At 39.3% G+C, this 25,165-nt stretch overlaps 1 protein-coding gene across 3 annotated transcripts; it reads left to right on the forward strand.

Moving 5' to 3' along the window:
• Window positions 1–16,730: 16,730 nt before the first annotated feature.
• Window positions 16,731–24,745, forward strand: LOC142422544 (olfactory receptor 8B8). 3 transcript variants are annotated; one of them, XM_075527911.1, is made up of 2 exons: window positions 16,731–16,742; window positions 23,813–24,745. In XM_075527911.1, the coding sequence occupies exon 2, from the start codon at window positions 23,813–23,815 to the stop codon at window positions 24,743–24,745; it is 933 nt and encodes a 310-aa protein (XP_075384026.1). In that variant the 5' UTR covers window positions 16,731–16,742. The 3 variants fall into 3 exon arrangements, with proteins under 3 accessions (XP_075384026.1, XP_075384023.1, XP_075384025.1); XM_075527908.1 differs by lacking the exon at window positions 16,731–16,742 and adding an exon at window positions 17,406–17,419 and having other exon boundaries at window positions 23,824–24,745; XM_075527910.1 differs by lacking the exon at window positions 16,731–16,742 and having other exon boundaries at window positions 23,783–24,745.
• Window positions 24,746–25,165: the final 420 nt, after the last annotated feature.

Here is a 25,165-nt window from a genome sequence, read left to right on the forward strand (position 1 = left end):
TGAATTTTCTCATGTTTGACTTGTATCCCAGCATATGATCTATCTTCGAATATGTGCCATGTGGGCTTGAACAGAACGTGATTTTTTTTATATTTGGGTAGAAAGCTCTGAAAATATCTATCAAGTCAAGTCGTCCAATTGTGCTGTTTAGATCTGTAGCCTCCTTGTTGATTTTTGTGTTAGACAGGGTTCTCCAGAGAAACAAAACTAGAGTGCTATTACTTTTATATATATTTATACAGATAGATAGATAGATAACATAAGAAACAAACAGCTAATTAAATTATAAAGCAGTACAAATTGATCAGTTCAACTCACTCCAATGAGACAATTGTGAGACACTGGTAGTCCTTCAAGTCTTGAGGGCCACTGGGTAGTCCTCTGCAGAATAATTCAGGCTACCTAGGCAGAAGCAGCAAACAGCAAAGCAGGTCACCAACAGTCAGCCAGATGACAGCATCCGACACTCCCCAGCTCAAGAGATGTAAATTCCAATGGTGTGGTGAAGCAGGTCTTGAAGGAACCTCAAATTACAGTGACACGGTACATGGGTTAAGTGTCCCACAGGTAGTGTAGCTTGCAAATTGGGGCAAAGAACAAGCAAAGCAGCCGCACACTGGTCTGATGATCAAAGAGCAAGAGACAAGAAAGGCGAGGCTCACCGAGCCATTTATTTCTCCGCCATTCAATTAATCCAGCATGTGTTTATCAGCCAAGTTGGCACAATAAATTAACTACCTCAATCCACCCCTTGCTAACTTGGCACCTGTACACAGTTCTTCAGTCATATATAATTATATAATTTCCAGGCATTAATGAAATCACACATACTTATTATCAAACATCTATCATACATATAAATGAAAACACACTGAGTTCAATTGTATCTGATATATCATACATGAAAAAAGGAAAGGTATGCAATAAGCACATAAAAAGAAAATACACTGACAATTACAAACCTCAATTTTGCAATTGACCATGTGGTCATAACTGATAGGTAGAATTTACCTTCTTCTACTACTTATTCTGTATTACCTTTACCCTCAAAAGCTGTGGTGTTTTGCCTGGTGGGGTGTCCCGGACCTTCCTTCCTGAGGAGTTTGTGTTATTATAAGTCATTTCAGGATTGGGTTGCTGTAGTTCACCATTTACTTTAATCACAGGGCATGGTAGCACTGAGTTGGCCTATGGGATCTCCTGGATTCCAGACATATTTTTCTTGACCTCCATTATGTAACAACAATCCAATTTCTCCATGATAATCAGGATCAATCACACCACTCAGTACAGTGACAACCTTCCTGACCTGCTGATCTAAAGGCATGAGAAACCCAACGTTCCTAGAAGGTATTCTCATCTGCCAGTTCAGTGGAATCCGTGCTGTGTTTCTGGGTGGGAGAGTTCCTTCCTTCGGGACCAGTTCCTCCAGACCTGAGGAACACAGGGCTGCAGGGACAGGAAGCAAAAATGCTGCAAGTGGATCATTAGGAGTAATAGTGAGTGGTGCAACTCCAGCTTTCACCCCTTGGTTCCTGGACCCATGAATTCTGGCTATTGGAGACACAGCACCATATATTGGCCACTGGTTTAGAGCATATACAGCTTCCTGGAGAACATTATCCCAGCCCTGCAAGTTGTTGCTACCTAGTTGATGGCATGATCATGTCTTTAGGAACCCATTCCATCATTCTATCAAGCCAGCAGCTTCAGGATGATGAGGAACATGATATGACCAGTGGATTCCATGGGAATGGATGCATTGCCTCGCTTAATTTGCTGTGAAGTGAATTTCTTGGTCTGAAATAATGCTTTGTGGGATGTCATGCCGGTGGATGAGGCATTCTGTAAATCCAAGAATGGTAGTTTTGGCAGAAGCATTGCCTGCAGGGAAGGAAAATCCATATCTAGAGTAGGTGTCGATTCCAGCAAGAACAAAATGCTGCCCCCTCCATGATGGAAGTGGTCCTATGTAATCAACCTGCCACCAAGTGGCCGGTTGATTTCCCCGAGGAATGGTCCCATATCTTGAACTTAATGTGGTTATTGCTGCTGGCAAATGGGGTACTCAGCAGTGGAAGTGGCCAAGTCAGCATTGGTGAGTGGAAGTCCATATTGTTGTACCCATGCATAACCTCCATCCCGGCCACCATGTCCACTTTGTTCATGTGCCCATTGGGTGAAAAAAGGAGTGGCAATGGTAAGAAGAGGACGAGTCTCCACAGTGTGTGTCATCTTATCCACTTGATTATTAAAGTCCTCCTCTTCAGAGGCAATCCCTTGGTGACCGTTCACATGTGATACAATTAGCTTTACTTTCATGGCCCATTCAGAGAGGTCTATCCACATGCCTTTCCCTCAAACCTTCTTGCTACCCATTTCCAATCATGTTCCTCCAATTCCCTGACCATCTAGCCAAGTCATTAACCACAGCCCATGAATCAGTATACAGTCTCACATCTGGCTATTTCCCCTTGTATGCAAACTGAGCGGCCAGGTGCACTGCTCAAAATTCTGGCCATTGGGAAGATTTCCCTTCACCATTGTCCTTTAGGGAGATCCCAGAAAGGGGTTGTAGTGCTGCTGCTGTCCACTTATGAGTGGCACCTGCATTTTGTGCAGAGCTATCCGTAAACCAAGCATGACTTTTTTGGTCTTCACTTAAAGTATAGTAAGGAACTCCCCAGGAGGCCATAGGTGCAGACTGGGAGAAAGAAGGTAATGTGACAGGAGTGGAGACTGTGGGCATTTGAGGCACTTCTTCATGTAGCTTACTTGTCCCTTCAGGTCCTGCTTTGGCCGATCTCATTTATACCACTTCCATTTAACAATGGAGTGTTGCTGCGCATGTCCAACTTTATCATTCTGTGGGTCATACAATACTCAGCTCATGATAGGTAGTTCAGGCCTCATGGTGACTTGGTGGCCCATGGTGAGGAATTCAGTCTCCACCAAGGCCCATTAATATGTCAAAAGCTGTTTTGCAAAGGGGGAGTAGTTGTCTACAGAAGATGGCAGGACTTTACTCCAAAATCCCAATGGTCTGTGCTATAATTCACTAGTAGGGGTCTTCCAAAGATTCCATAGTGCATGTTTACCTACAGCTGACACCTCTAGCAACATTGGGTCAGCTGGATCATATGGTCCCAGTGGAAAAGCAGCTTGCACGGCAGCCTGAACTTTTTGAAGAGTCTTTTCTTGTTCTGGGCACCACTCAAAATTGGAGGCTTTTTCATGTCACTTGATAAATAGGTCGAAGTAGAACACCCAAGTGAGAAATATGTTGCCTCCAAAATCCGAAGAGACCCACTAAGCCTTGTGCCTACTTTTTAGTCCTTAGGTGAGGGGGGCAAATTCAATAGCTTATTTTTGGTGTGGCGAAGCTGGTCTTGAAGGAACCTCAAATTACAGTGACACGGTCTACGGGTTAGGTGTCCCACAGGTAGTGTAGCTTGCAAATTGAGGCAAAGAACAAGCAAGGCAGCCTCACACTGGTCTAATGATCAAAGAGCAAGAGACAAGAAAGGCAAGGCTTGTTGAGCCATTTATCTCTCCACCCTTCAATTAAACCCACATGTGTGTATTGGCCAGGTTGGCACAGCAATCTTACTACTTCAATATTCTTTCCCAGTGATCTTTTTCAGAGAATGGTGTATGAAAGTCACAAAGTATAATTGTTGAGCCTTTGATTTCTTTTTTCATCTTTTGGAGTGTATGATTTATGAGTTTCACAAGTCTCGTTGGGCACATATATATTTATTATGCTCACTGGTTATTGGTCTACTGTTCTCTTGATCATTCTGTACTGCCCCTCCTTGTCTCTTATTATGACCTGTATCTTGAGGTCAGTTTTTTCAGATATTAAGATCACTATGCCTGCTTTATTTTTTACATTGCCATCTGCCTGTTATATTTTTCTGCAGCCTTTAATTCTCAACCTGTTTTTGTCTGCAAGCTTGAGATGTGTCTCATGTGGGCAATAGATCTATGGGTTATGTTTTCTGCGCCAGTTTGTTAGCCTCTGTCTTTTAATGCCTGAGTTCAGGCCATTGATAATTAGTGTTATTACATCCATCTGTGAACTCTGTGATGTCATCTTGTACCTTTTGTGTTGGGTGTTTTCCTACCTCCCTATCTTATCCGCTTGTGTTGTGTGTGGATATGGTTCATTTTTGTCTTCTTTCCACTATTGAGCCAATATTATTTTTTTCTCTGTGTCACCTTATGAGTGGAGTTTTTCTATATGATGGTCTCTAATTTGCACTCAGTGATTGTTGATCTTCTGCCCATACTGGTTCAGCAAGGGTGTTTTGTAGGGCTGATTTCTTTAATGTGTTCTTTGAGTTTTCCTTGTCTGGAAAGACTCTTCTCTATCTATCTTAATAGATAATTTTGCCGAGTATAGTATTCTTGGGTTTGCGATATTTTCCGTCAATTTTGGGGATATGTTATTCCATTCTCTCCTCTTCTTCATCATGTCCACTGATAGGTAGGAACTTGCTCTTATTGGGGTACCTTTATATGTGACTATTTGCTTTCTCTATCTACTTTTATGATCTTCTCCTTTTCCTTATAGTTGGATAATTTGTCTATTATTTTTCAATCAATTGAAATAATCTTTTGATGATTTTTTTCTATTTGTGTTCTGTGGACAAATGTACATTTGAAAATTTTGACTTAACCCTACTAATCTTTAATACCTGCCTTGCTGTCTGATAGATCAAAAGCTTTGTGTTTACTATGCATCTCACTCTTCAAATGGGAAATCAACTAATCCTCTAAGAAACTTAGTTTCTTTCCATGGAAAAGTGTTATTTCTAGACCATAAATTATGTTCTGGAGAGGTTTATTACTATGGGGCTAGTTTCTGTCTCTAGGTCTTTTCAAACAGAATTAGGAAATTTAGGACTACAAGGTTCTTAATTTAATCTCTTTGATCATACATGGAAAAGAAATGCTTTTTTTTTCTTTAACGCCCAATAATTTTACTAGCATATGCTCATCCTGGCCTGGTAATTTTTGTATTTCAACATGTCACTTCAACTTTCTTTTCAACATGTCACTTCAACTTTTTTTCTTTTAACACCATAATTTTTTAAATTATAATTTTATTATCTGTAGACTGTAGATTACAGACATGTATCCATTTGTTAAAATTAGCTAAAATTTGTGTTTAAATGTTTGTAAATATCTCAGTTCACTGGAAGGAATATGGGAATTTAAATTTTTGATTCCTAGATATTGTCTTCGGTTAATTACGTCTAAAATGGTGAAAATGATTGTGATAAAGGTTAATCTTGAGCTTTGGTGGCAAAATCACCTCTCGAATTTCTCAGAGAACATGCTGCTTAATAAAAATGGCTGACAGAAGGTCAAAATGGCCTGGCCCTGGCTTGATTCAGTCAGAGGCCTAAGGCCATATTTCATATCACTGAGTCAATTTTAGATCAGGATTAAGATAATATCGATAAGGATTTAACTTGACTGTTTTAAGAATTAAGTTTAGGATCTGGCTTTTATACTATTTTCCTTTGACTATTGTTCATATAATTATTGATGAAAATTATTATTGGGTAGTATAGAGAGTTTGTATGATCACAGTTAGAGCCATCAATTTGATTCTTTAAGTGGTTTAGGACACTCCTTCAAAAAACTCTGAAAGGATAAGCCCCACCCAATGTCTTGAGTGCTCAAGACATTTGAAGGTGACGAGATTTGCTTAGGGCCTATTGAAAGACAGAAGGGGAATAAAGAACTCTGGATTTTTAAATTTTGAACTAGTGTTTTGTGTCAAAAGCTGGAAAAATGTTGGAGCCAGGAAGATACTCTCTTCTCTATGACTGGAAATTAAAATTAAGAGGAGCCTGCAGACAGCCTGAAATATTTGTCAAGTGACCACCTGGATCCACGTGATAAGTGGAAGTGAGAGAAATGCAGCAATAAAGAGATGGGTTGAGTCTGCCCACTGACATGCTTGAACTTGGTTCACAGGGACGAGAAGAGAAGATGAGAGTGGTTTGACTGTTCTGAAGTTGATGACTTAGCAAAAGCGTGGTTGGGTTGTTGAGAATTTGTGACATTCCCCATCATCTAAAGGTGAGGCAACCAATGGGCACCCTGTTGAGGCTAAATGAGGTGATCCACATTGAGTTGACCAGAAAATGACCAGATGAAGAAAAGATTTTTGAGCCCGTGAATTCATGTATGTTGCTGGCGACTTTATGGACCTGTCCTGATTTGACTTTACTTATGGATGTGGATTCACAGATTCCTCTTCACATAAAAGAACATGATTGTCTCCTCAGAGTACCAGTTTATTATAAGTGGGCAGTATAGAAATTGGATACCCATGAAGTGGCTGACATACAATCTTTCGTAGATGGGGGGATATATTCATAGGATTATAGGATTAGGGTGTAGGTGTTCACTTAACTGCAACAGTACGCATAGAACATTGTTTTGCTCACTTATAAAACATTATGCTTAAATGAAGTTGGGACATATTTAATTGCATGCATTTTAGTTTTATCCTGTTAGGTACAGATATGATTATGTCATTGTTGCGTTTAAACATTATATATAGCTCAATAGTTTTATGAAAGTGTCAAGTTCCATGGGTTCTGGGGGAAAGGGCACAAACCCACCCAATGGGGGGTTATTGTTTATATCTCCACAGGGAAAGAGGGACCAGATTTTTTTTTAACAATTTATTGGGACTCATACAACTCTTACCACAATCCATACATATACATACATCATTTGTATAAAGCATATCCATACATTCCCTGCCCCAATCATTCTCAAGGCATTTGCTCTCCACTTAAGCCCCTTGCATCAGGTCCTCCTTTTTTTTCCCCCTCCCTCCCCATTACCCCCTCCCTCATATGCCCTTGGTAATTTATACATCGTTATTTTGTCATATCTTGCCCTATCCCGAGTCTCCCTTCCCCCCTTCTCTGCTGTCCCTCTCCCAGGGAAGAGGTCACATGTGGATCCTTGTAATCAGTTCCCCCTTTCCAACCCACTCACCCTCCACTCTCCCAGCATCGTCCCTCACACCCTTGGTCCTGAAGGTATCATCCACCCTGGATTCCCTGTACCTCCAACCCTCATATGCACCAGTGTACAACCTCTGCCCTATCCAGCCCTGCAAGGTAGAATTCAGATCATGGTAGTTGGGGGGAGGAAGCATCCAGGATCTGGGGGAAAGCTGTGTTCTTCATCGTTACTACCTCACACCCTAATTAACCCATCTCCTCTCCTAAACCCCTCTATGAGGGGATCTCCATTGGTCGACACTTGGGCCTTGGGTCTCCACTCTGCACTTCCCCCTTCATTTAATATGATATATATATATACATATAGACACATACATATATACATATACACATACATACACACACTTATATCTTTTTTTTTTGCATGATGCCTTATACCTGGAGGGACCAGATTTTAACCTGGTGCTCCAAGAGATGAGTGCAACATACTGGCATGAAGCAGGGAACGAACAGAGATATCAGAATCTGGTCCAAATCCCAACTACATGGACAGCCCCACTACTCCACATCCTGCAGAAGAATTCACTTCAGAGTACAGCACTGAAGCTACAGCTCAGGGAGAAGAACATGTCTGAACAGAGCACACAGGAGCAAATGAAGGGGGACAAAGAGACAATGGAACACATCCTAGCCTACCAAGCCCTGGGGACGATATTCCAACTCAGAGCAGTCAAAGCACAGAAATGACCATAGGGCTGGCCCCACTAGGAGACACAACATCCCTCACTGACTCATAGCACTATGCAAGTCCCCAGACGCTATATCTCTCAGTAGCCAGGCACCATCAGCCTTTTTCACCACACTTACTTATGTACATATTCGTCTTCAGTGTTTATGCTCCATTGCACGTCCCCAGTGTTTGCCTCAGTTTGGTGGGGTCAGCTCAGTCGCACATCCCCCATTGTGTCTCAAGTGCTGTCCCATGCAAGGCATGGGTCAGTGTAGGATGTCGCATCTCGCCATGGAGCCAGCTGTATTGTCCTCTCTTTACAATCGGCCCTTAGAGCTGGGCTATCGTCCTCTGTGCTTGGTGGGCCCTATCCCTAGGTATTTCAACGTGTGTTTGGCTATTGTGAAGGGTACCACCTTTTTGATCTCCTCTTCTGTGGTCTTATCCGATGTGTATAGCAGTCCAATGGACTTCTGTTTGTTGATCTTGTATCCTGCCACTCTGCCAAACTCCTCTATTGCTTCCAGTACTCCCCTTGTGGAGCTTTTGGGAAATTCATATTATCTGCAAATGATAGTTTCACCAATTCCTTACTCAGACAAATAATTTGATGTCTTTCTTTGTCTTATGCTGTTAGTTAAAACCTCCAGCACTATATTAAATAAGAGTGGGGACAAGGGGCATCCTTGTCTGGTCCCTTTTTCAGTGGGATTGTGTTAGTCTTTTCTCCATTGACTACCACTTTGGCTGTTGGATTTTCATATATAGCTTGTATTGTCTTGAGGAACTTTCCTTCTGATCCGATCTTCTCAAGTGTCTTAAACAGGAATTGGTGTTGGATGTTGTTGAATGCTTTTTCTGCATCTATAGATATTATCATGTGGTTCTTATAGTTTTTCATGTCAATGGTCCGAATAAAACTAATGGTCTTTCAAATGTTGAACCATCCCTGCATCCCACTATCAATCCCACTTGATCATGGTGAATTATTTGTTTTATGTACTTTTCTATTCTGTTAGCTAGTATTTTGTTAAGGATTTTTGCATCGATGTTCATTAGGGAGATTGGTCTGTAGTTCTTGATTCTTGTGGGATCTTTGCCCGGTTGTGGTATCAAGTTATACTTGCTTCATAGAGGGAGTTCAGGAGTTTGCCATCTTTTTCTGTGTTCTGGAGGAGTTTGTGTAGGATTGGTATTAGTTCTTCCCTAAATGCTTGGTAGAGTTCTCCAGTGAAACCATCAGCTTCAGGGGATTTTTTTTTGTTGGCAATCCCTTGATAACCTTGTCTATTCCTTCTATTCCTATGGGTCTGTTGAGATTCTGGACGTCCACCGAGGATAGTCCAGGGAGGGATTATTTTTCCAAGAATTTGTCCATGTCTTCCAAATTGTTGAATTCATTGGAGTACAATCCTTCGTAGTACTATGTAATTAATCTTTTTTATTTCACTAGGGTCTATTGTAATGTCCCCTCTTTCATCCCTTATTCTTGCTATTGAAATTTGTTCCCTCCTTTCTTTGGTTATGTTTGCCAGCAGTCTGTCGATTCTGTTTATCCTTTCAAAGAACCAACTTTTAGCTGCATTAATTTTTCCATAGCTTTCTTATTTTTCCTCTCCTGAATCTCAGCCCTGTTTTTAATAATTGCTTCTCTTTTGCTATTAGTAGGACTGTACTGCTGACTCTGCTCTAGTTGTTTTAAATTTTGTATCAGCATATCAAACATGAGTCTCTCTTCCTTTCTCAGGTGTACATGTATTGTCATGAAACTTCTCTGATGACTGTCTTTGCTGTGTCCCATAAGTTTTGGTATGTCATGTGATCATTGTCATTGGTTTCTAGAAATTTCCTAATTTAACTTCTGATCTCTGCCAGTACACACTCCTTTTGCAGTAGAGAGTTATTCATCCTCCAATTATTTGCTTCTGTTTTCTTCATCTTCCTTTTGTTGATTTCCAGCCTTATGGCACTGTGGTCAGAGAGAGATATCTGTATGATATCAATGTGCTTAATTTTATTTAGATTTGCCTTATACACCAGCATGTGTTCTATCTTCGAATATGTGCTCTGTGGGCTTGAGAAGAATGAGAATTTTTTTATTTGGATTAAGAGTTTTGTAAATATCTACCAGGTCAAATTGTCTAACTGTAGTGTTTAGATCTCTAGCCTCCTTTTTGAGTTTCTTTTCCTGTGATCTATCTTTCTTAGGAAGCCTTGTATTGAAGTAATCCACTATAATTCTTGAGACTGTGATTACGTTTTTCTTCTTTTGCAGTATTTGGTTGACGTATTCAGCGGGTCTCATTTGGGGAATATATGTTTACAATGCTTAGTGGTTCTTTGTCTACCATTCCCTTGAACATTATATAGTGTCCCTCCTTATCTCTTTTTATAATTTGCACTTTGAGGTCAATTTTATCTGAGATTAGGATTGAAACCCCCTGCTTTTTGTGAATTGTTATTTGCTTGATATATCTTTCTCTGGCCATTTATTCTCGGGCTACTTTTGTCTGTAGCCTTGAGATGTATCTCCTATAGGCAGCAGATTGATGGGTTGTGCTTTATTAGCTAGTCTGCTAGACAATCTTTTAATGCCTGAGTTCAGGCCATTGATATTCAGGATTATTATCTCCATCTGTGGACTCTGTGATGTCTTCTTATACCTTTTGTGGTGGGTATTTTCCCACTTTTCTTTTTCATTAGTGTCTTGTACATCTGTGTGTGTGCATATCATTCTTGAATTATTTCTCTCCTTAAGCCAATGTTATCTTGGGGTCTGTTTTCTCTTTGTTGCCCTCTGGGTGAGGTTGTTCTATGTGGCGCTCCCTTATTTATGCTTGGTGAGTGTTGTTCTTCTGCCCATAATGGGTTGGCAAGGATATTTTGTAGGGCTGGATTTCTTCTAATGTATTCTTTGAGTTTTTCCTTGTGTGGGAAGACTCTTACTTCTCTATTTATCTTTATCGATAATTTGGCTGGGTAGAGTATTCTTGGCTTTGCATGGTTTTCCTTCAATTTTTGGAATATGTTACTCTACTGTCTCCTCTTCTTCATAGTTTCTGCTGATAGGTATGGGCATATTCTTATTTGGGAACCTTTATATGTGATTGCTTGCTTTTCCCTCGCTGCTCTCATGATTTTCTCCTTTTCCTCAAAGTTGAATAGTTTAACTATTATGTGCCTTGGTGACTTCTTCTTGGGATTTAGTCTAGCTGGTGTTCTTTCAACCTCATGAATGGTTGCCTGGTTTTTATTCATTAAGCTGGGCAAGTTTTCCTCCAAGAATTCTCTCGCTATCGTTGCAGTTGATTTCTTTGTTAAGTCTTCTCCGGGTAAGTCAATAATTCTAATGTTGTTCCGCTTCGTAGCATCAGACATAGCTCTTAAGTTTCCTTCAGCTTCTCTGATGACCTTATTAGATTTTTGTTCGCATTTGTTAAAGCCTGCTTGGCATCCTCCAAGTCACTGATGCGGTCTCTGCTTCATCCAGTTGATTCTCCAGTTCTGTGTTCCTGCTACTGGTTTATGTTATCTCCTCCCTATATACTCCTGTATTTCTCTTTGGTGTATGACTGGTAACTCCTCTATTACTTCGTCCTTTTTCTGTATTGTTTCCCTCACATCCTGTATGACTCCAGCAGCATTCTGAAAATTTCTTTCTGTGGCAATTCAATGTCTGCTTCTATGCATGTCGTTATGCTCGGGATATCTTCTGCTATTTCATTTTGTTTTCTCCTGGGTTTTTTTTTTCTCATTGAGGTCATTGGGGGTGATGGCTGTTTGTGTTGCGTTGTTTTAGAGGAATTAGGTGCCATTTTCCAGGGAGTCAAAGAGCACTGGCTCTCTCTGGGAGACTTGTAGGAATGCTTCTTCAAACTGCCTACAGCTAATTTCACTATGGAATTAACCTACTACTTTACCCTCCTGTGGCTTCCCTCTCAGGGGAGTGCTCTAAAAGGCTTCTGGGTTGCCTGATTTGGTGTTGTGGAGGTTGGGCAGAGGTTCCTGCAACAGCTTAGAATTTTGATGAGTGTTGACCTAGCTGCCTTAGAGTCCCAGGTACACAGGCAGGAATTCCCTGATAAGAAGTTGGGCAGAATATCCCCTGGTGGAGGTCAGCAGGAATTTCCCCACCCTCTGGCTAGCTACACAGGGTGGAGCTCACCTAGCTGGGTGTGGTACAGGCATAAATGCCTTAGGCTACGGGGAGTGCTCTGGAGGTCATCAGTGGAGTGAGAGAACAGGAAAGAGACAATGAGAAGGGAAATAATTTAAAGTAAGTGTGCTGAGACTGTGTGGGGATATATTGAAGAGTTGAAAACAAAAGCAACACTGTATTTAAGTTGTGATCCCTTCCCATGGTGTTGCAAGGGTTTCGTACCTGCCCCGAGGCTGTGGCAGCATGCTGTCATTGCAAGCTGTGGCTGTGGCGGCAGCTAAAGCTGTGGCTTTGTTGAGAAAAAGCCTATGAGCGGCCCTCCAAGACTGTGGGCAGATAGGGACAAGAAATGGGAACAAAAGCAACAATGTAGCCAAACCCTGATCCCTGCCCGTAGAGCTGCAAGGGTGTAGTCCCCACCCAGAAGCTGTCACAGCAAGCTACCGAGGTAAGCTGTGGCTGTGTTGAGAATAAGCCCCTGTTCAGCCATCCAAGACTGAGGGCAGATAGAGAGAAGAGATGGAAATAAAAGTAACAATGTAGCTGAACCCCACCCCTGCCCATGGAGCTACAAGGGTTGAGTCCCTTCTCTGAGGCAGGCGGTGGCAAACTGTGGCTGTGTTGTGACCAAGTCCACCCAAATGGTCCGGCTTCAGCAGAGAAAGTGGCGAGGGCAAGGTCTAGCCCCAGCCAGCCTCTACTGAGATAAGCCAAAAGCCCCCAGCCCCCTAAAGCCCCATAGGTCTGTGCCTACTTATCTTTATGATGCTCCTCCTGCATTCCAGCAGTGTTGAATTTCCCTCTAAGCAACTCTCCTGGGCTGAATTCTGCATTCCCTCTGGTATGTGTCACTCCATCACCATCTTCCCGGAAGTACCTTATTTGTCTTTGATATTTGCTCCGTAGCTTTAATAGATATTTGATTCTTTGTAGGTGGGTTTTTATTTCAGTTTGGTATATGTTGCTCCAATCCCTTCTGTGCACATGGTTTCTACCTAGAGGTTTGAGCTTCTTATCTTTTTCCCTTTGCAGGTGATTGTTTTTTTCTGAAGAATCTCTCAACATCCTCTCCATTTCCTTGACGTTGGATAATTTGGCTACTATATGAGGGGTTACCTCCCCAAACACGGATTTTTTTCAAAGCTACGTATTCATTCATTCACTCGTTTATTTTTTACAAAACAAATGTATCACCTTCAAAGCACTCTCTATTACACTTAATATATTTGTCAAATCTGTAATTCCATTCTTGGAGACATTTTTCAAACTCATCTGTTTGGATGGCTGACAGCTTCTCCCTCATTTTTTTCCTCACCTCTTCTATGTTATCAAATCACTATCCTCTATGCCCCTTTTTATTCATGAAAACAAAAAGAAATCCCACGGAGTGAGGTCAGGTGAGTAAGGTGCGTGGGGCAACAATGTGACACAAATAAAGCTTTTTTTGTCTCACACTGATGCACAATCTTTTCAGAACCTCTAAATAGAAAACTTGATAATAGTCTGACCTGGTGGAATGAACTCCAAAAAGCACTATCCCCCTCACATCAAAAAACATAAATACAAATGAGCATTGTCTTGATCTGTGATTTTACTTGATGAGCTTTTTTTGGGTGAGGTGATGATTGCATCTTCCACAAGCTTGATTGATGTTTGCTTTTGGGGTCATAAGAATAACACCATGTCTTGTCACCAGTAAAGACATTGGGAAAAATGCCCGGGTCACTTCAGAGCTGTTCTTTCAAAGCACAGCATGTTTCCACTTGACACTTTTTCCTGGTCAGTCAGAACCAGAGGCACACACTTCACAACAACCCTTCTCATTCACAAATCTTCTTTAAAATCCACTGAACCGAGCACCAATGTAATCCAGATAACTCCAGCCCTTCAATGGTCCTTATTTGTTCTTCATGCACAAGTGCATGAATTTTGTCAACATTTTCTTCCATTGGGAAGTTGACAGACAACCAGAATGAGGTTTGTCATCAATCAACATTTCACCTTTTTTTAAATGAGAAAAACCTTCATACATTTGAGTTTTTCCCATAGTGTTGACCTTATAAGCTGTGTTCAACATCAAAATAGTTTCTAAAACTTTTTCCCCCAAGCAAGAAACAAAATTTTATAGCCACACGCTATTCTTTTAAATTGGTTATCACACACACAAAAAAAAATACTGAGGTTCGAGTGAAACCACTTTTATTAAACAATTCCCTATAATCAGAGAGAACCTTCCCAGGTGATGCCACTGGGTGCACTAACTCACAATGTGTTGCTTGATGGTCACCTAGTGGGGAAAATATGTACTACAAAAACTCCACCCAGCAGAGCTTCTTTGCGAATTTTTTATATACCCCTCATATATTTTGATTCTCGCCCTCCTGCCCCCCCCCACCCCTTCGTATCTAACCTATTTGGAGTTCTCTTTGCTTCCTGGATGGTTCTCCTCTCCTCTTTAATGATATCAGTAAAAATTTCCCCTTATTACCATATATACTTGAATATAAGCTGAGGTTTTCAGCACATTTTTTTTCTTTTTAAAAATCATTTTATTGGGAGCTCATACAACTCTTATCACAATCCATCAGCATATTTTTAATGCAGTTTTTGTGGTAAAATTAGGTTCCTCAGCTGATATTCGGGACCACTTATACTTGAGTATATAAGGTATTTTTATCTGTAGATTTGTTTGTTTCTATTCCATTATTCTAATGATAAGTATATTATTTTTCTTCATGGTGTCCCATATCATCCTCAGGTATTCTTCAGATTCTATTGCTTTTTTTATTTGATTCTTTCTTTCGTTTGTTGAAGTTTGGATAGACACACAAGCTGAACAAGTGTGAGAGGGAGGGTGGGAGTAGACATACATAATTTTGACAGGGAATATTTGAAAATGTGTGTTGACTTTGGGTGTAAATATATCCATAAATATGGTGGTGGAACATACAGGAGAAAAAGTTATGAAAATCTCTTAGACATAACCAAACACCTTGATGGGATTAGTCACTGAACATGAGGGATCAGAAACCTCGACATTACTTATATAGACCTCTGGTGGGAGAATATACCTGGGGTTATGTTCCTAACTGGGAACTTTTTATCTAGTTTCTACCCAGTCTTTTTGGACCCAGACCTAGTGCTGTAGACAACCAGGACATTGGTTGCACAACATCCTTCATAAGCAAAAACACAAAGATCCAGTTTGGAAACCCCACAGAGCAAAGTGAACTTCACCTTAAACACATCCATAGCAGAGTAAAGGAACTTAAGTCCTTGGACTTAAGGCTGAGATGCTCTAGTGTGAGAAGAAGCAGTTGATAACTATCTAGGGTCTTAAAGATTTGTCTCAAAACAAGTAGCCATCTATGTGTGGTGACAGGTAAGTCCACATTGAGGAAACACGTCATGTGTGATCCAAGAATTATAAATAATAAAATACAAGACCAGAGAAATTAATGGTATTAGAGCTTAAAATTTGACTACTCACTTTGCAGAAGTGTATGGATGACAGTGAAAGCTGAAATCCATTTGCAGGGTCCCCACATGGACTAAGCCTCCAGTGAATCTCCTCTGACCATCACCAGGGGAGTGAATACCCTTGCTGTAAGACTGGATACACTGGAAAGTGGACTAATGCAGATGTAGTTAGGTTAAAATTGAACCCCTTATCATTTGTTCTCCTTTCTGAGTCATTAAATTTGTTCAGGCTTTTAATATTTTCTGCTTTCTTCTTGATTGAAGTTTATCTGTTTTGTTTTGCTATTGTTAAGTGTTTAAAAGTTTTTATTTTATGTTTTCAGTGATATAAAATTTAGGTTAGGTAAATCTATAGAGAAAGTAACTGTATTAATAGTTTTTTTCGGATTATGGCAAAGGAGTTGGGGGAAATGGGGAAATAAAATACTGGGTACAAGAGAAGAAAATGTTCTAAAATTGATTGGGTTGATTTCACAACTTTAAAAAATATCTTTAAACCTTCATTTGTATGATCTGTGAATTATATGTCAATGAAACTGCTAAAAATTTTAAAATACACCATTTAAAAAAAACGAAAAAGAAAACCCTATGGAGGCCCATGGAAACCGTTGACATCCTTGAGGAAAAGTTTCTATGAGTCAAATTTGACACAAATGCAACTGCTTTAAAAAAAATTTTTTACCTTCAATTATACTTCCAAGTTCATTCTTATCGATAGATTTTATATTGAATATATATGTCATTTATGTATGAATGTGTATATTGAAGAGTTTTAAAATAATAAATGTAGGTTAAGATTAAACATAGCCTAGAACTGTGTAACTAGTAAACCAAAAGAAAAATTAAACAAACAAAAATCATTGCCATAGAGTAGATCCTATATGCAATTGGTAGGTAAGCTTAATTTTATTTACTTTTTAGAGGCTGAAGATATTTCAAATGATGACCATTCAGGTGTGAGATTAAAGCTCCCTGAACAGATTCTGTACTCCTTTTTATAAAACTGCAAGGTCTGTTTGGCCTCCTCGTATGTGTAGTAATTGTCAGTGCATACTGAGTAAACCCCATGCACTTAAGAGTCTCCTAGAAGGCAAATGCTTTGAGAATGATTGGGGCAGGGAATGTATGGATGTGCTTTATACAATTGATGTATGTATATGTATGGATTGTGATAAGAGTTGTATGAGTCCCTAATAAAATGTAAAAACAGAAAAGAGGAGAAAAAAATGATTAGGGCAAAGACTGTACAGATGTGCTTTATACAATTGATGTATGTAGATGTATGAACTGTGATAAGAGTTGTATGAGCCCCAATAAATTGTTTAAAAAAAAGAAAGAAAGAAAAATATACCAGAAGCAAAACACAAAAAAAAAAGTCTCCTAGAAGTTTGAACTTGAGACTTGTTAAAAGAGACATGATTGCTCTAGTCAAATGAGCTCTGAAATAACACAAACCCTTAGTTTTTCAATCATCCAAACAAGAGTCCTCTAAGATTCCTAAAGAAAAATAAGGACTTAATTGTATATTTACTTTTGTGCCCCAAGGGGAGCTTTTCCTGTGGGGCTCACTTCAGGTGTTTAATTATGATTTGTTTATTTAGTCTGTGAATGTATTACAATAGAAATGAGACTAAATGTTATGGGAAATTCATAAGTATACACTTGAAGCCTCATTACTGAGCAGTAACTAAAATATATTCCCCCATGGGGAGACTAGCAAGACCTGGAGAATTAGAAAATGTCAACACCACCCCACCCACCCCACACACACAGAAGGCTCCTAAAGGATTTGTAATTGGCTTGTCAAGTGGAGGATAGATAACTACTAATGGGATAAAAGACAGCCCGCTGAGTCAGTTCTACACTATAGGGTTGATATGAGTTTAAAGTAATTGAATGGTACCCAATAACAACAGTAAACATGACTTCAGCAGCTTCATCCTGACCAAATTGTGCCTCTCATCAATTTAATGCTGAATGAAATGTCATAATTATATATTTATTTTTTGGCTAAAATTCCATTTTCTTTCAAATAAGAATGTCAGGAAAAGGGTTTGTAATATAAATCATCCTCTCAAGCTTTCATAGGATCTGAGTTTGTGAGTTTCTCACTGAGAAGGCAGAACAAGCATTAATTATGGCTGTGGGCGGCGCGGAAGGAGAAATTTCCACTGACCCTAGAAATGGATCCAGAAAATGAACACGGAGGCATAAATGAAACATCATTTGACTTCACAATTTGGACTTCGTGGTGTGGTTGAGATGATTATTTGAAAACTATAAAATTGGTGCTTAGAAAGGAAGTAGAGACAGGGTGGAATACTCAAAAAAGCTGAGAGTCTTTCTGGGTTAAGTAAAGGAGCTATAGAGAAAGTTTTGAATAAAAAAAATTTATTCTGCCATTTCTTCAGGAGCCCTAGTTGTGTAATGGTTATAATTGGAATGGTAGCCATAAAGTCAGAAGTTCAAAGCCACCAGATGTTCCATGGGAGAAAAAACATGGCTTTCTACTCCTGTAAAGAGTTATAGACTTGAAAACTCACCTGGGCAGTTCTACCCTGTCCTATAAATTTGCTATGAATTGGCATCAACTCAATGACAGTGAGTTTGGTTTTGGTTTGGTAACTACTTCTGTAAAACCTCATTTTCAAAGTTATATTGGCTCCTCTGTCATAATTTTCAGGATCATGTAGCTTTCACCACCCCTATCTCTGTCTCATTCCCTACATATAATTTATATTTAGTATATATAAATTACTGATAAGATTTATCAAAGTTCTTCCACATGATAGTTTCTTTGCTAAATTCTTCAATTATGATTTATCTTAACCTCATAATTGCTGTCATCCAGGTTTTACATGTAGTTCTAAGATACAAAAGTGGATAAAACTAGATCCCTTCCATCACATTAACAGTGCAATCTGAATGATCACACAGATAATTCATATTATGAATATAGTAGATCAAAACATAGAGTCCTCTTGGCTGGCTAATTACTAATAAAATGTGAAAATTTGACATTTTGCTTGGACATACTCAAGTAACACAAATTGGAATTTTGACTACTTCATGAACTATTTGAAAATTTGCTGAGACAGGAAACAGGAAAAGAAACTAGGAAGTCGTCAGCTGGTAGATGGAGAGGCATCCAGGATTGTAAGGTCAGATAGTCTTCGATGGCTCCAAGCAGGCAACATGGTGGACTCAAGTCCAAAGAAACAAAGGTTGATGAGCCAGGATCCAGACCAGCAGGAAGTGACGCAGCTCTCTATAGCATCTACTTGTATTTGAAGTTGGCTACACCCCATAAGAAATATTCTCAGAAAAAAAAAGGCTCCCAAAGCTGAAAAAATACCCATTGAAATGTTTCAATAAAGTGCAGTGCTATAAGTAATCATCTGTGCCAAGAAATTTTGAAGACAGATACCAGCCCATTATTTTTATTGGTATTTTGTCAGTTTCTGTAGTCTTGTGATTGGAATTCAAGGCCCAAAATAGCTTGGCCTACTTCCTTCAATACAATCAGTGCTTGATCGTGTGCTGTCTCTTGAAATGGGTGAACATCAGCTAGTTATTTCCAATATAGTGAAGCTGTGTATTCTTTCTACCTTTTTTGAGGGGGGGTCAGAGATTCTTCTTGGGTCATTCAGCATTTGTCCTGTAAAATCTTTCAATATTGCAATTTGAGGTTAAAAGTTCTTAAGTTCTTTCAACTTGAGAAATGAGGATTGGGTTCTTTCCTTTTGGTTTCCTACCTCTGTGTCGTTGCATCTTTGATTATAATACTTTACTTTTAGTCCAGGGCAGTGGCTGACTGTGGAACAGATCATTGATAGTCCATATGCATGTTCAAGTGGTTAGTAAAGAAAATGAAAAACTAAAAGTATGTCCTTGAATGTATCCCACCCCGAACTTCAAGACCATCTCAAGAATAAATTGGAAATTGATTGTGGTAATGATTGTACAATTATTCTTGATATAATTAAACTAATGAATTGTGTGAGTTGTGGATGAAGTGCCAATAAAACTACTTTAAAAATTTAAAAAAAAGAAATATTCTCAGGACTCTGACCTGAGTAAGGGCTACACTTCACTATAACCTTCTTATAACAGTTTAGCTGCTCAGAGCATATCCCATCATGGAGTTTATTACATTGCTGTTAGGTCACATCATGGAGGAGGCCTCAATTGTCAAACAATCTCATCCCAGCCAAGCCAAGCCCTAATTATCACACTGCCATTTCTCACATGGAGGAAGACATTTTAATAAGACATACTCCAAATATTTATTTTTCATTTCTTAGGATTCACCCTCAAAAAGCAGCAACGGAGACATGGATTTGTATGCATGTAGTTTAGTTTTTTTAATGATACCAGAGAACAGGTATGGAGGGAAGAGAAAGAGTGGAACAGGGAAAGAAGAAAAGTCGACCAAACGGTGTTTTATGAAAAGCTTTGAATCAATCTCTCTGAGAAACCTTTGAGATACTTTTATCCCTGGGACACTAAGGACACAGAAGAGATTAGAATTTAAGCACTGGCTCCATGGAATATTAATTTCTTCAGGCTTCCAGGTTTGCAAGTGCATTAAAATCACTGAGTGGATTCCCACAAGAAATCCACACTTTTGTCATTGTGGCATTCTAGGACAGAGCAGGATATAGATAAGTTTAAAAGCAAGCAAGCATATTGTGTGGCTGTACCTGGGTACAACTGGCTGCCATAACAACAATAGAAACCAAAAATTTTGGTTGAATTCTGTGAAATTAGTCATAAAACGTGTTCAACACAGAAAGCTTGAGGGGTGGGGTGGGGCTGAACTCAGGACATGGTTAAAAAAAAAGCAGAGTAGAGTGTAGGTTAAAATAAGTCAGAATGCTCTTTAGAAGCGAGAATGGTGAGACTTAGCCTCATATATTTTGAACCTGTTTTCAGGAGCTATCAGTCCCTGCTTGATAAAGCAGAAGGGCAGGTAAAAGAACAAGACTCAGTGGCTGCACGATTGGGCTCAAACAATTGTGGGGATACTCCACTGTTTAATTCTGTTGTACGGAGCTGACTCAAGACAACAAAAAATATTTGAAAGGTTTTTTTCCATAATGTACCTGTTACTTGGTATGAAGTCCTGTCTCTTATTGCAGTTATTTGAGTTAATATATCATTTCTAAATAATAAGATAAAGAATATTCCCCATTAAACTAGCTGATCTTCCTCAGCATAACTCTGATCATGATTAGGTTACCCTATTACCTAACAGATTACACACGTTCCTGTATTGGCATGAAAATCTCCCCAGTATGACTCAGCATTGACCTTCAACTATTCCCCTAGTTATTCCCATATTTTAATTATGTCAAACTAAAGGCCAACCTGGGTTTCTGAATAGAATATCTGGAGATGTTGGAGACTCAGTTTTTATTCTGGAATATACCACCAATGATCTAATTGGACTTCAATTTTGCTATCTGGAAAATATAGGAGGTAACGGGAGAATTATATCACTGAATACCAAACTTTCTATATATTCAGGCCACCAAGAGAGATTTAGAAGAGAAATAAAGATTATAAAGTACAGCCACTGTATATTTTGATTTATTATATATGGGTGGAAGTACTGGGATTATATTTTTAATAAGCATATAATAAGTACAACCCTGGCCATATCATTATCAAATTCAATTATACAGCCAGGTGTTGTTAACCACAGGGTTAGATACTTTTTAGTAATGCTTCCAGGTTGTGCTTGGATTGTTATTTGGCTCTGAGTGTCTCTGACTCAAGATGACCTTATTGGTATGTTTGAATACATATGGTGACTATTTTGTCAATCCATCTCATTGAGAGGTTCCTTATTTTTTTGATAGATACCTTCTGCTATACCAAACATAATGCCTTTTTCTAGAGACTGGTCTTGTTTGATGATGTGTCTAAATTAAGTCAATCAAAATTTCATCATCAAAGCCACATGGGTATGAATCAGCTATCACTGAGCTTAAGCAACACTGAGAAATGGGCAAAAAAAAGTAATGTTTTTCATGACAGAAGGGAGGTTAGGAAAATACCAAAGGATATTTAGAAAAGAAATACAGGGAAACCAATATAGTCAGATTTAACAGAGAGCTCTAAAATTAAGCTAGCAGGCCACTCAGCTCACTTTAAAGCATGCCTGTTAGGAAAGGATGCTAAGATCAACAATGGAAAGAGCAAGGATGGAGGACTATCAAGGAGAGTTTCAAGAATTAACAGTTTTGGAAAAGAGTGTTCTTAATTGACGGTGTTCAAAGAAGAATTTTGCTTTGCTTATAAACCAAATATTGTACAGTCCCCTGATAAACTAGATATTAAGTGCTACGGGGAGTAATCTTGGAGTTCATGCAGCATTTATTCTGACCTTTTCTGGATCTTTGCCCACTTTTCTGAATGTTTAGTTTGTTATGTACTGCCTTTTCCTTTCCAAGAGATTATCAGAGAGTTAAAGGCAAGGGTCCTGTTGGTTGTTTTTTGTTTTTTTTTGGGGGGGGTTGTTTGTTTTTGGTTTGTTTGTTTTTTTTTGCTGTGAGCACTTTATTTTGCTTTTATATTTACAGTCATTGATTAACTGAAAGTCACTTATGCTAATTATGTTAGCATGTTTCACCATACCACTCTTAGTAAGTTGTTTCATACGTTTTAATAGCAATGTTTTTAATAGACTCTTGCTTTCCATCTTGAAATCTCTACTTTTTTGGGTAATATATACATTAACATTAACTCTATGTGTTGTAAAGTTTTTGTTTTGTTTTTTATTTATTTTTAATCATTTTATTAGGGGCTCATACAACTCTTATCACAATGCATACATATATCAATTGTGATACATTTCATTATATTGCACCTAAAAACCCCATTGACTTGATTCAGACTTGTTGTGAGGCTATAAAGGTTTCTGAGGCTATCAGTCTTTATGGAGGCAGACAGCCTCACTTTTCTCTTGTGGATCAGGCTTTGGTTTTGAAACCCACAGCACCACCAGGGCTCCTTATTATCTTCCATGGAGCACGTTAAAAACTTCCCTTGTTACAAACACTCAATTTGGAGTCATATATACCTATGTTGGAGTATGACCTTTGTAACTTAACATCTGGGAATTATTTCATCTCCAAAATGAGGATAACAAAACTGGTCTCATAGGATTTGGGAAAAAAATTAAAGGAAGCAGTATACAGAAAATGACATTGGATTCAAACTTGTTGGACTTTATAGATAAATGTTAAAATGGGTAGAGAATTGGATAAAGAGTAAGTGATTAGCACATGGTAAATTATTATTATTTTCACACAGCAATTTGCATATTAAAACCTAAACCAAATCTAAACAAGCTGTCATGGAGATGATTCCAACTCATGATAACCCCATGTACAGCTGAGTAGCACTGTGCTCCATGCAGTTTTCAATTGCTGATTTTGGGCGAACTATTTCACCAGGCTTTTCTCCCAAGATGTCTCTGAATGAACTCAGACTGTCACCTTTTTGGTTAGCAGGAGGCGTGTTTAACTGTTTGTATACCCAGGGTTATATTCACCTATTGCGGATAGGTACTAATTAAACAAATAAATACAATTTCCCGAATCCATTTAATTATTATCAAGGGCATAAGCAAGAATGTCGTCATTAAAAAGTTAATTTATAGACTAGGGACCTCTAACTTTCCACGACTAATGAGGTCCCAGGCTTCAACATCCAGAACAAAATCGCTCCATTTCCTGTCACTGGCTGGCACTGATGACAGAAAAGGCTAGGTTAGGTTACCTCTCTTCTGCAAACTGGAGAAAAGCCTTGGGCAAACCCTTGACCAGACACCTTATTCTTTAGTCCACATAAAATTCTAAGACAGCGAAGACTCTGATAAACAAGTCACTATGTTGTTACCTGGGAAATTTTCTATCTGAACAGTTGAGGAAAAGAACTAAAGATACAACACCGAGGCTCCAGATCGAAAGTGGTGAGTGATTAATCTGGGAGAAGCTTTACTTAAGTTCCCAGCATTGAGCGTTAATGATTCTAAGAGAGACCACCGTCCTTTTCATTCTTTGGGAGCTTGACCATGAAGTAGACACCTTGGGCACATTAGGGTTGACCCCAACCTCTGAGAAGACTAGTTCCATCTATAGCCCACAGTTATCATAGACTGGAGTTGGAGGGACACAATAAAGGGGGCCAAAGATCTTCTTTAGAACCCTTCTTTTTAGAATGAGGCAGGACCATCTCGCAGAGAATACTCCAAAGGCTAGAATCATTTGGGAGCTGTGGGAGAAAAACCCATCGGGATCTCTGCGGAAGTTCAAAATCTCAATGTGGATGCAATTCTCAAGAATGGAGCAGGTGACTAGAAGGGGAGTTTTGGTGTCTCTCTTTTCTCTCTAAGAAACTCTTTTTCGTTGTTCCCACAGAATGCCTTAAATGAAGATGGCAGCCAGAAACGCCTCCATGATAGAATTTATCTTTGCAGGCTTAACAGACCATCCTGGACTCCAGATCCCTCTCTTCTCCCTGTTTCTAAGTTTCTATATCATGACTGTGGTGGGGAACCTGGGTTTGATTATTTTGATTAGACTGAACTCTCACCTGCACACACCCATGTATTTTTTCCTGTTCAACTTGTCCCTCATAGATTTTTGTTATTCCACTGTTATCACCCCCAAAATGCTGATGAGTTTTGTCTTAAAGAAGAACAGCATCTCCTATGGAGGGTGTATGACTCAGCTCTTTTTCTTTCTTTTCTTTGTTGTTTCTGAGTCCTTCATCCTGTCAGCGATGGCCTATGACCGCTATGTGGCCATCTGTAACCCACTGGTGTATTCAGTCTCTATGTCCCCCCAAGTCTGCCTGCTCCTTCTGCTAGGTGTCTATGGAATGGGATGTGCTGGGGCCATGGCCCATACAGCATGTATGGTAAAACTTACCTTCTGTGCTGACACATTTGTCAATCATTACATGTGTGACATCCTTCCCCTTCTTGAGCAATCCTGCACTAGCACCTATGTGAATGAGCTGGTTGTTTACATTGTTGTAGGCATTGATATCGGTGTGCCCACAGTTACCATCTTCATTTCTTATGCCTGCATCCTTTCTAGCATCCTCCATATTCGCTCTGCTGAGGGAAGGCTCAAAGCCTTCAGCACTTGTAGCTCGCACATCATTGCAGTCTCTCTTTTCTTTGGGTCGGGAGCTTTCGTGTACCTCAAGCCATCTTCTCTTTTGCCTATGAATCAGGGCAAAGTGTCTTCTCTGTTCTACACCACTGTGGTGCCCATGATCAACCCATTAATCTACAGTTTGAGGAACAAAGATGTGAAAATTGGTTTAAAGAAAATTTTAAGTAAAAAATTATTCTTCTGAGCAAAGGACAATTCTTACAAAAGGGACTCTCCCCTCTTAGGTGATTGAGGTTTCGGTGGTTACATGGAAGAAATTTTGACTCTTTCTCCAAAAAAAAGTATCCTCCCCAATTTCTGTGTGAGTTGTATTGAGGCAATTACAACTCAAACCAACCCCGTACATCTCAGAGTACAACTGCACCCCATGGAGTGTCTCAAGGCTGATTATTTTGGGAATCACATCACTGGGTCTTTTTTCTGAGGCAACTTTAGTTGGATGCAAACTTCCAAGTTTTCAGCTGGTAGAATTGGAAGTTTCATAGTTATTTTATTAAGGGAAGATTATTATTTAGCCCTTTTTATTAAAAGTAAACAATGTTTAGATATTTGGATTCTTTTTAGACTTTAATTTAAACACTCATTATTGATTTTTGCCTAAATA

The sequence above is a fragment of the Tenrec ecaudatus genome, chromosome 12, assembly GCF_050624435.1.
Source record: "Tenrec ecaudatus isolate mTenEca1 chromosome 12, mTenEca1.hap1, whole genome shotgun sequence".
Taxonomy (NCBI): domain Eukaryota; kingdom Metazoa; phylum Chordata; class Mammalia; order Afrosoricida; family Tenrecidae; genus Tenrec; species Tenrec ecaudatus.

Excerpts from the sequence above, each read along its gene's own strand:
- LOC142422544 (XM_075527910.1), top strand. The coding sequence starts at position 23,807 with ATGAAGATGGCAGCCAGAAACGCCTCCATGATAGAATTTATCTTTGCA.